This window comes from Castanea sativa, chromosome 9 (assembly GCF_040712315.1).
Source record: "Castanea sativa cultivar Marrone di Chiusa Pesio chromosome 9, ASM4071231v1".
Lineage (NCBI taxonomy): Eukaryota > Viridiplantae > Streptophyta > Magnoliopsida > Fagales > Fagaceae > Castanea > Castanea sativa.
In genome coordinates this window covers 21,281,647-21,292,383 of record NC_134021.1, presented here as the reverse complement: position 1 = coordinate 21,292,383, position 10,737 = coordinate 21,281,647, and the positions used below count along the sequence as shown (strand labels likewise).

The following is a 10,737-nucleotide window of genomic DNA, read 5'->3' as shown; positions in this document are numbered from 1 at the left end:
TTTTGCAAATTAGAATCAAGACAAATTTAATGAGCGTTGGAATTAAAGGAAATTAGAAAAATAGTTCAGAGATTGCAGAAGCATGAATTGAGAAAGAGAGAGAAAATATGAATGAATTACATCATTTACATGGTTCAGTTTGTAAGAGGTTTTCTCTGTCTCTAAGAAAGTTCTCTCTAGCTTTTCTTAGGCAGTAGAACTGAAGTCCCTTCCTTTGAAGGTGGTTTTTTCTTCCAGAGAATAACAAGGTTATTCTTCTGGCTTGTTGGTTTCTTTTTCATGGGTGTTGGGAAACAGTTTGTGCGTCTTATCTTCCTATTTTTCTTTTCTGTTCTTTTGATTATTTACTCTCTACCTATTCTCATGGACGATCTCACAAAAACTTGGGATCGTCTTACACTGTCTAAGAAGGATGGGCTAGGGTGCTGCCTAGATGAGGGGTTTAGCTCGGAAGAACACTTTGTTGCTGCACATTTCCTTACTAAGCGTGCCCTAAACATTGATGCCATTGCCAAAACTTTCACCCCTCTTTGGCGATCACGTAGTGGTTTTCAGGTCCGAAATATGCGGAACCACAAAGTGTTGTTCGTTTTTGAAAACAAGGAAGAAGCTGATAGGGTACTCTTGAATGAACCTTGGAGTTTTGATAAGCATTTGGTGGTAATGAATCGTTATTATAATTCTCAATCTGTGGAAGACCTCAAGTTTGACAAAACGACTTTTTGGGTGCAAGTCCATGGCCTTCCAATAAGGTACATGAATACAAAAGCAGCCGAAAAAGTATGTGAAGTCTTAGGCAATATCATACCCACGAAGAACCCAGCAGAAGTTGAGGGAGAGACTTTTATTCGAGTTAGAGTTTTTGTGAATATTATTGAACCACTATGCCGTGGCCGCCTAATCTCCTTAGGGAAAGACAAAGAAGTATGGATTAGCTTCAAATATGAACGTCTACCGAACATTTGCTATTGGTGTGGCTGCCTCGACCACGATGATAAGGACTGTGCACTTTGGCTGGAGAATGAAGGATCTCTCATGTTAACTCAAAGACAATTTGGGCCGAGTATGCATGCTCCACCATTTTCTACTTCACGCAAATCAGTTAATCTCGGTCCCTGGCTTTTACAAGTCAAAAGTAAGGCCAACAATGCAGTCAAACAAGCCAGATTTTTCTGATGTTCATCTGAATCTACATGCGCAGGGTACCGGAGCTGCCCAAACGGAACAAGGCTCAGGGGAGCCGCCGCTGAATGAGGGTCCAATAAAAGCGCAATCAAGGGATATTAATGAGGTGAAGGTAACATCAAATTCATTGCAAGGATCACAGAGTGAGTTATTATCCAAGATAGCTGGCCAACGGACAAAAAGTGAAAGAAAATCTTTGTTTTCAGAAGGTTTGCCGTGATTCCAGAAACCCTATTCAGTGGGTTAATGAAATTAATGAGCCGCGAAGAAAAACGGATCCTGGTACACTTAATTCCGCTCTACCATCAATGCTAAGCCCGATTTGTGTCCATTCAGAGGTCAGCCAACTAACATGTGCAAATCACGTGGCCTCAAGTAACCATCCTCACAAACCCCAGAATGTTGGTACCCTGTGTTGGAAAAGAATTGCAAGACCCAAGAATTTGGTCCATGCAAATACTACTAAAGCTTTACCAGGCCTTGGGAAACACGACCTAATGCAGATTGATGATCATTCCATGTTACCAAACAAACGACAACAGGTTTCAAGGAGTGATGCTGTTCTTAATTTGGTGGAGACTGCTTAGCAGCCTTGCCAATCCCAATGAATTGTTTAGTGTGGAACTGTCATGGACTTGGGAATCCATGTACAGGGAGAGAGCTTGGACAAATAATTTGGGCAAAAGATCATTTTGTCGTGTTTATAGCCGAAACATGGACAGACGAAGCAAGACTAGAACAGGTTATGAAGAATAATAATTTTGATAACAAGTGGGTGGTTCCTAGAGAAGGACGTAGTGGTGGCCTAGCCCTATTCTGGAAGTCTTCAGTGAATCTTGTGGTTGAAGACTCTTCCAATTACTTTATTGATACATGGATTGACAAGAACAAGAATCAGGAGTGGCGTTTCACGGGCTTCCATGGGGAACCAACAACTTCTAGGAGATGTGAAGCTTGGGACAGCCTACGAACACTTAATCATCACCCAAATGTCCCTTGGGTGTGTGCAGGTGATTTCAATGAACTTACAAGTCAGGATGAAAAGCTAGGTGGAGCGGCTAGAAGGGAGGGACAGATGCAGTTATTTAGGGATGTTTTGGATGAGAGTGGTTTCATTGATCTTGGATTCATTGGACCTAGATTCACATGGAGCAAACATTTTCAGATGGACATTCTATACGGGAAAGACTCGATAGAGGGCTCGAAAATAGTAATTGTTTCCTCAAATTTCTGGGTTCAAGAGTACATCACTTGCAGTGTGATACTTCAGACCATTGCCCCTTATTGATCAATATGTCAGGTTTTGACCCGCCCCCAAAAAGAAAGCCTTTTTGTTTCGAGGAGATGTGGCTGTCTGATAACCGTTGTAGTGAGATTGTAGAAGCTTCTTAGCTCTCCATAGGCCACGTCAATAGGGATGATGGAATTATACAGTGGGTAGAAAAGTGTGCAAAGGAGCTTTCGTGGTGGAATCACAATGTCTTCGGCACTGTGAGAAGGGACTTGGAGAAAAAAAGAACTTTATTGGTCCAAGCCGAGAGAGAAGCAATGAGGAGTGGGCTCAACCATCATGTACGTGCTCTAAAGGAGGAAATAAAAATCCTTCTTGATAGGGAGGCATGCCTATGGAACTAGAGATCGCAGATACTATGGTTAAAAAATGGTGACAACAATACGAAGTACTTCCATAGCTATGCAACCCGAAGACACCGAAAAAATCAAATAAGGGGAATAAGGGATGAGATGAATGTGTGGCAAGACCAACAAGAGGAAATTGCATCAACCTTAATCAGGTATTATACAAACCTCTTCTCCACTTCAACAACTCCCTCATATACGGCCCAATTAGATTATATTCCCTATGTGATTTCTAATGAGATGAACCAAGATATTACGGGGGTGTTCCTAGAATCTGAGGTTGCTTTGGCTTTAAAACAAATGGCACCACTTAAGGCACCTGGCCCGGATGGGATGACACCTTTATTTTACCAACATTTTTGGGGAGTAGTGGACCATGATGTTATAAATTATATTCTTTCATGGTTAAATTTAGGTACTCTTCCCCAACCCATTAACTACACCTTTCTTACTCTTATCCCAAAGACCAAAAATCCTGAGCATGTACACGAATATCGCCCAATTAGCTTATGTAATGTGCTTTGCAAATTTTTTTCTAAAGTTCTAGCTAATAGGCTGAAGAAAGTCTTACCATCTATCATCACTGAACATCAATCTGCTTTTACAAAAGACCGGCTTATCACTGATAACATTCTTGTGGCCTTTGAGACTTTGCATGGTTTGAGAAATCATAAAATAGGTGATTTAGGTTTCATGGCTATTAAACTTGACATGAGTAAAGCCTACGATCGGGTGGAATGGGGATACCTGAAAAACCTTATGAGGAAGATGGGTTTCAATGAAAAATGGATTGGTCTTGTCATGGTGTGTGTGAAAACAGCTACATACTCAATCTAGTAAATGGCAAACCTCATGGTATGATACATGCCACTAGGGGCATCAGACAAGGAGACCCCTTGTCCCCCTTTTTGTTCCTCCTATGCACTGAAGGGTTACATGGTCTTATAAATCATGCAGCAAATACGGGTGACATTAAGGGTTTCTCCTTATGTCGACGAAGCCCTGAACTAACTCATTTATTGTTTGCAAATAATAGTCTCTTATTTTGTAGGGCCACCCCTGCAGAATGTGGAAAAATAATTGGCATCTTGGATAGCTATGAGGAGGCCTCGGGACAAAAAGTAAACAAAAATAAAACTGCCATCTTTTTCAGCATGTCCACTCCGGAAGACACCAGATAAGAAATCAAATCTGTGTTAGGCTTGTAGGAAATTACACAATATGAAAAGTACCTTGGTTTACCAACTTTGGTGGGGAGAAACAAAAAAGAAAGCTTCAGTTATATCAAGGAAACAATTTGGAGGAAATTGCAAGGGTGGGAGAGCAGATTGTTGTCTTAAGCAGGGAGGGAGGTCCTAATAAAAGTAGTTATCCAAGCCATCCCTAGCTTTACTATGGGGTGTTTCAAAATCCCTTTGGGGTTATGCCACGACATTGAAGCAATGATTAAGAAATTTTGGTGGGGGCAACGAGGTGATAGAAGAAAAATTCATTGGGTTAAATGGGATGAGTTAACAAAGTCCAAAATGGTGGGTGGAATGGGTTTTAGGGATATTGCTTTGTTCAACGACTCCCTACTAGCTAAATAAGCATGGCGGCTTCTGCAAAATAAAAACTCTTTATTTTATAGAGTTTTTAAAGCTGGGTTCTTTCCAAATTGCTCAATCATGGAAGTTAAACACTCAAGGTCAAGTTCATACGCATGGACAAGCATTTTACATGGAAGGGAAGTGCTGAAACGGGGATGTAGATGGTGGGTTGGTGATGGCAAAACACTTGATTTATGGAGTGATTTTTGGCTAAATAGACGGAGTAACCCAAAAGTTCTATCCCCTATATTGGAGTCTCTAGTCGATGCCAAGGTCGAAATCCTCATTGATGAGTCGGAAAGGCAGTGGAATCACAGCCTCATTGATGGTATTTTTACTAGTGAAGAAGCTGCCCTCATCAAATCCATTCCTCTATCTTGGGTGGTGAAGGAAGATAGTCTGTTCTGGCCTTTTACAAACAACGGTGTCTATACCAGCAAGTCGGGTTATCAGTTTTTGAAGAGGGAAGCCAGCACCGAACACCCTCTTACAGACCCTCAACATGAAAAAGACTTGTGGAGAGGATTGTGGTCTCTCAATGTTCCGAATAAGCTGAAAAAATTGATTTGGAGGGCATGCCGAGAATCATTACCTTCAAAGCAAAATCTGGTACAGAGAACGATTATTGACTGTGCAACGTGTGACAGATGCAAACAAGAAACAGAGTCGGCCATGCATGCGTTGTGGGCTTGCAAGGAACTTGATGTGGTTTGGGAGGATGTAAACCTGTGGGGATTCCAGAGATCGACAAGTTTTTTGAGCTTCAAGGAACTACTCTCATGGATTATGAAAAACCACCCACAACCTGAACTGTTTGCCATCACGGGGTGGGCAATTTGGAACCAACGAAACTAGGTCCGTATGCATCAACCCAGCTGCAGTCCTCATCTCCTTGCAACCTCTGCGAAAGAACGACTAGCTGAGTTTATATCGGCCCAACTAGCGCACAATCCCTCTCCTCCCTGGAGGATAGTCCGCTGGCAGCCTCCACCACAAGGAATGATCAAAATAAATTTCGATGGTTCGACATCAGCTAAGGACCAAGCATCGAGTATTGGTGTTGTTTTGCGTGATGAGAATGGCTCAGTGCTAGCCTCACTTGCCCAACAGCTTCCACAACTGTACACTCCTCTAATTATTGAGGCAAAGGCAGCATTAAGGGCACTCCAATTTGCAGCAGAGTTGGGCTTCAACCAGGTTATTCTTGAAGGAGATTGTCAAGTCCTCATTAAGGCCCTCAAAGAAGATAGTATGTTCCTCTGCATTGATGGCTTATTTATCGAAGATGTTCTTCTTGATGCAATTTTTTTTAATGAATTACATTACTCTCATGTAAAGAGAGGAGATAATAAAGTTGCTCACTCTTTAGCTCGATATGCTTTAGGAGTTTTGAATTTTGTAGTGTGGATGGAAGATGTTCCACCATCTTTGTTTTTTGTTGTCCAAGGCAGGGACGAAACTAGAATTTGAAGTTGGGGGGGGGGGGGGGCAAAGTATAAACCCAAAAAAGTTTATAAAAATCAAAACTAACATCTACTCAAGCTTTGTTGAATTTCATCACATTCATTAACATTATGATCTCATATTTTCACAATTTGGACCGAATACTAATTTAATCGGTGGTAATTTTTTTGAATTTTGTTTGAAAATTTTCATGAATTGGGACATCAACACTAGAGGCAATATTGCATTATCAGCTTCAAATTATTTGTAATTTTTTCTCTTTTAAAAATATCAAATATTATAGATAATTTTCCCATCATCAACAATTCAAGTAAAAGTTTTGTTATTTCCATATTATATATAGCTCTATCATTTCAAAATTTAGTCCAAAAAATAAACCAAACAAACATACCCCACAAGCTACGACAACATTAATGTTAATAAATATTTTCTAAAAATAGTTAATAATTCATAAAAATAAACCTACAAACAAGCATTAGTATCTACTGCACACATTTGATCATAGTTTCCATGAGCTTTATATTTTTGGATCAATATGCAATGGGCAAAAGGATGTTGCAATTTCCTTTTTAGTTTTCATGAGTTAAAATGTAAAGATTTTGAAAAAAAGGGGCCAAAAAAATATTTTTGAGGGGAAAAATTTTGTATATAGTGCTATATTTTTTTTTTCAAAAATTGGGAGGGGAGGGGGGGGGGGGGGGGGGGGTTGGCCCCACTCTGCCCTAATTTGGGTCCGTCCCTGGTCCAAGGTGACATTCTTAGTTTATATTAATAAAAGGTTTGAAGTTTGGCCCCTCAAAAAAAAAAGTTTCTAAGCTTACATTTACGAGATAAGTTCTTAACGACAACGTCTTTGATTTTATGACCGTACTGTACAATTAACCCTAATAAAATAAAATAATGTATATATATAAAGACTTATATAAGTTAGGGGGTTACATAATTGGCCATCTCTTAAACCAACAAATAGATAAAATAATCCCAAAATCCATCTTTTATCAATAAGAATAATACTTATACTAATTAACAAAAAAATTTACCCTATAGAGGAGTGAGTGTAACGTGGTGGCGCGTGTACAAAACCAGGTGAATTTAGAAGCGAATCGATTGCGAACTTGAGCTAGTATATACTTAATGGTAATGGGGAATTAGAAGGATGGGAAAGGTTGATCTCAAAAAACAAATATATTCTCATCACAAAAAAAAAAAAATATATATATATATATATATTTCCCATCAAAAAAACAAAAACAGATATATTTGTCCTAAAAAAAAAACAAATATATTTTAGAAGGGAAAGGAAGCATGGGTGTGAGAATATCGAGGAACATGTCCCCTTGATTAGCGGTGAAGTATGGGTTTTGTGTCATAAAAATAATATTTAAGATTTTAAGATTGATTGTCATTTGCCTTTTTGACGGTGCTAGTGTCTCGCTGTCTACGGAAGAGTTTGGTATATTCTTTTTGGAAAAATATTTGACCATCTGTCTCCCCTTATTAATTGGCAGCTACTTCTATGACTAAAACCCAAAACCACCATACCCTTCCATTGCTGCCATTGTCTCTCTTTTCTAGTGGAAACCAGACTAAACCCCATCTTATTTTTTTAAAGCTATTTTGTCGTTTCAATCTGTCAAATTCTCTGTTCAAAGTGTTTATGAAATCGTTAATCATATTTTATCAAAAATAAAATCATCAATCATATGCTAGGTCCTACATCCTGTCAAAGTTCGTCACCAAATCACAGTCCTATCATTATTTTGTTCATAAAGCTTACCATCCCCTGGCCTTTTTATTGTCTAAATCCATGTTGGAATCCATGTCATCGTAACCTATATACTTGTTGCTTATGGTGGTGCTTGTTTTACTAGACAAGTATGGCACACAAAATCCAGGATTCAAGCATTTTGCTAGAGAGAACCTAAAGTGCATGAGAACGGTGGAGATGAAGAGTTTCTTCTTCATTTTTAGCATTAGTTACACAAATGAGGCGTTAAACTCTCTTTGTAACCCACTATTTGTATTGTAGTAAATCCCATTAAATGGGGCTAGTGAGGTTATGCCCATAATGGGCAAATCCAGTAGGCCAAGCTTGGCCCAATTTTTAACAATTAAAAAATATATAAACGTTTAAAAAAAAAAAAAAAAAATCCTCCATACTATTTTTACCTTTTATTTTATTAAAAGTCATGCTACATGATAGAGGTAGACAGAAGACAGAGCAAAGTTATGTTTTTTTTTTTTTTTTTTTGAGGATAAACGGCAGAGACAGAGCAGATTTAATGATAGAAATAGGTTGAGCAGAGCATAGAATGGTCTACCTTGCTCGGCATCAAGCTAAAACCTGCTCTCTACTTAATGTCCAATTTAGTGTACTCTTGCTCCACATAGTAAAGCATATTCCCAGGGGGAGGGGAGGATCAGATAAAAATGTGAGAATTTCAAATACATATTCCGTTAGCCAGGTAGATAATCGGTTAATAATTTCCACTTTGAGACTTGAGAACGTAACTTAAGCCATCATACATCCAGATTACACGCCAATAGTTACAAATCTTAAACGACCCTCATTATCACTTGAAGAAATGGTCCAAACGGGATAATAGTGTCAACAACTTTTAAAAGGAACCAACCTAGCTAAGAAACAAAGGTTATAGTGTAATACATTCTTGAGTGAATTATTATTTCACTAAAAAAAAAAAAGTCTGACTTAGCATTGGAGTGCTGGTGGCCGAACACCACACTAGTGTTCTAGACTTTCAACCTATTATCTTTATGCAAACTTCTCTCATAGTTTGGACCTACAATTAATTGAATATCAATTAACACCGTGTGTGAGAAAGACGCATTTCCTAACTAAAATTTTATGGTTTAAATCATTGTATACACGCCTTTTGGAATTTTTTTTTAAATAACTATAAAATCCAAACAATATTATTAGTTAGCCAACGTTTCAAACAAATTTGGTTTCTAACAAATCGAGTCCTTTGAACTCGATTTTGGGCTTGTAAATCGAGTATATTGCACTCGGTATTCCTGTTCCGCCATTAACTGAGGTGGACAGAGTGTGCACGTAGGCCTGAAAATCGAGTTCAATGCACTCGGTTTTGGGTCACAAACATGACCTTCTTTTTGTTACCCTTTTTCAAATGCTCATTGATGAACACAGAAAACACAAATTTTAAGGCAAATGGTTAAATTTACTTATATTTGCTTATGAGGGTTACTTAGCCAAAGGTTGAAGGTAGGCTTTGGTCAAGACTCATGCACCAACTCTATTTTTGTAAGAAAAGAGGAGGATGATTATGAAATACTACCAAATTCAGAAAGTTAACTTGGCTTGATAGTGGAGAAATATATTGATTAGTTGTTAAAAAGTTACAACCATTAAAGGGTGTCCAAAATGATGTAGTAAATCTGAAATCTTCATCTTAAATAATATTTTCGTAATTAATACATTTTTTGTTTATTGGTAATGGATGATTTTCTATTGGCATGCATTGTACTTGATAGATTTTGTCACACAAACAGTGAACATAACTATATGTTTGCATATGGTGATAGTATTCCTATTATTGTTGCTGTTATGATCATCTATATTAAAACCATAGTTGAAATCATCTATATTACTCTTGACTCCCTAAACTTTGTGCAGTATGGCTGCCGTTGCTGCTGAGATCTCTAAAGAGTTCGAACCTGGTCCCATGGAGGGTTCGGTGTTAAGGTTTCTAAAAGAACATCAATCATGCGCTGTTTGGGAAGGCGAGGTAAAATTAAAACCGATCACCTACTGAATTTCTATATTCTCTTCTTATCCTTTTACATTATGTTGATTTTTTCCCCCATTTCTAAAACTCTAAGTTTGTCAATGGTATTTTTGTTTTTTGGGATCAATAGCTACAATTATATATACAAAGGTTATGGCATATTGCATCTCATCACCATTGTTCTATCATGTGCAGGATTCGGGGGCATTGAAATGCTGTGGTTGTAATGACGAGTTTCGAAAACGACGCCCGATAGTTGTGGATGATCGCATCCTCGACATTGTCAAGATAGTTGGATTAGAGGGGCTGCATAGGACCCCACCTAGAGATCTTGATCCTAACTTGATAACGGCCTTCGTTGAGCGATGGCGGCTTGAAACCCACACCTTCCACCTGCCACATGGTGAGACAACGATCACCTTACAGGATGTTGAGGTTCTTTTGGGGATTCCAATCGATGGTGAGGCAATTGTTGGAACAACTAGCTTGACATGGGCTGATGAATGTCAGAATATGCTTGGAATTGCTACTGATCGTGTGGTGCTTAATGGATAAAGGATCCTAATTAACAGGCTACTTCAAAAAGTTGACCAAGGGTTGCCCGATGGTGCAGCAGAGGTGGTTGTGCATCAGTATGCACAGTGTTATATTCTAGCACTCTTGGGGGGCACAATTTTTTCTGACAAGTCTGGCGATAAGGTGCATACGATGTGGTTGCAGATGTTGAGGGACCTTCTCAATCCACCTCGGTACAGTTGGGGGAGCGCTTGCCTTGCATGGTTGTACAAAGAGTTATGCAGGGCAATCGACAAAGGTGTCAGTCAGATTGGTGGGGCATTGATATTGGTTCAGTATTGGGCATGGTTCAAATTCTGTTGCAAGAAAATTACAATCCATCATTCTACCATCAAGAGTCATGCCAAGGGTCATACAACTGTGAGGACCCTCATAAGATGTGACCATCCATATTCCCTGTTTAGGTTTCATGACTGCCCCAACGTACCACTTGCATGACCCATCCATGCATTTCACATACAGTCTACTTTTGGTCGACCTACTAGTCAGAAAGTTTCTGTTATGCTGTGCGGCATAAA

General features: G+C 38.9%; 1 protein-coding gene across 1 annotated transcript; it reads left to right on the top strand.

The window, feature by feature from the left end:
* Nucleotides 1–5,273: 5,273 nt before the first annotated feature.
* On the top strand, nt 5,274–5,882 carry LOC142608901 (uncharacterized). Its single transcript, XM_075780558.1, has one exon. The coding sequence runs from the start codon at nt 5,274–5,276 to the stop codon at nt 5,880–5,882; it is 609 nt and encodes a 202-aa protein (XP_075636673.1).
* The last annotated feature ends 4,855 nt before the right edge of the window (nt 5,883–10,737 follow it).

Coding starts and splice junctions, on each gene's coding strand:
- LOC142608901 (XM_075780558.1), top strand. CDS start 5,274: ATGCATCAACCCAGCTGCAGTCCTCATCTCCTTGCAACCTCTGCGAAA.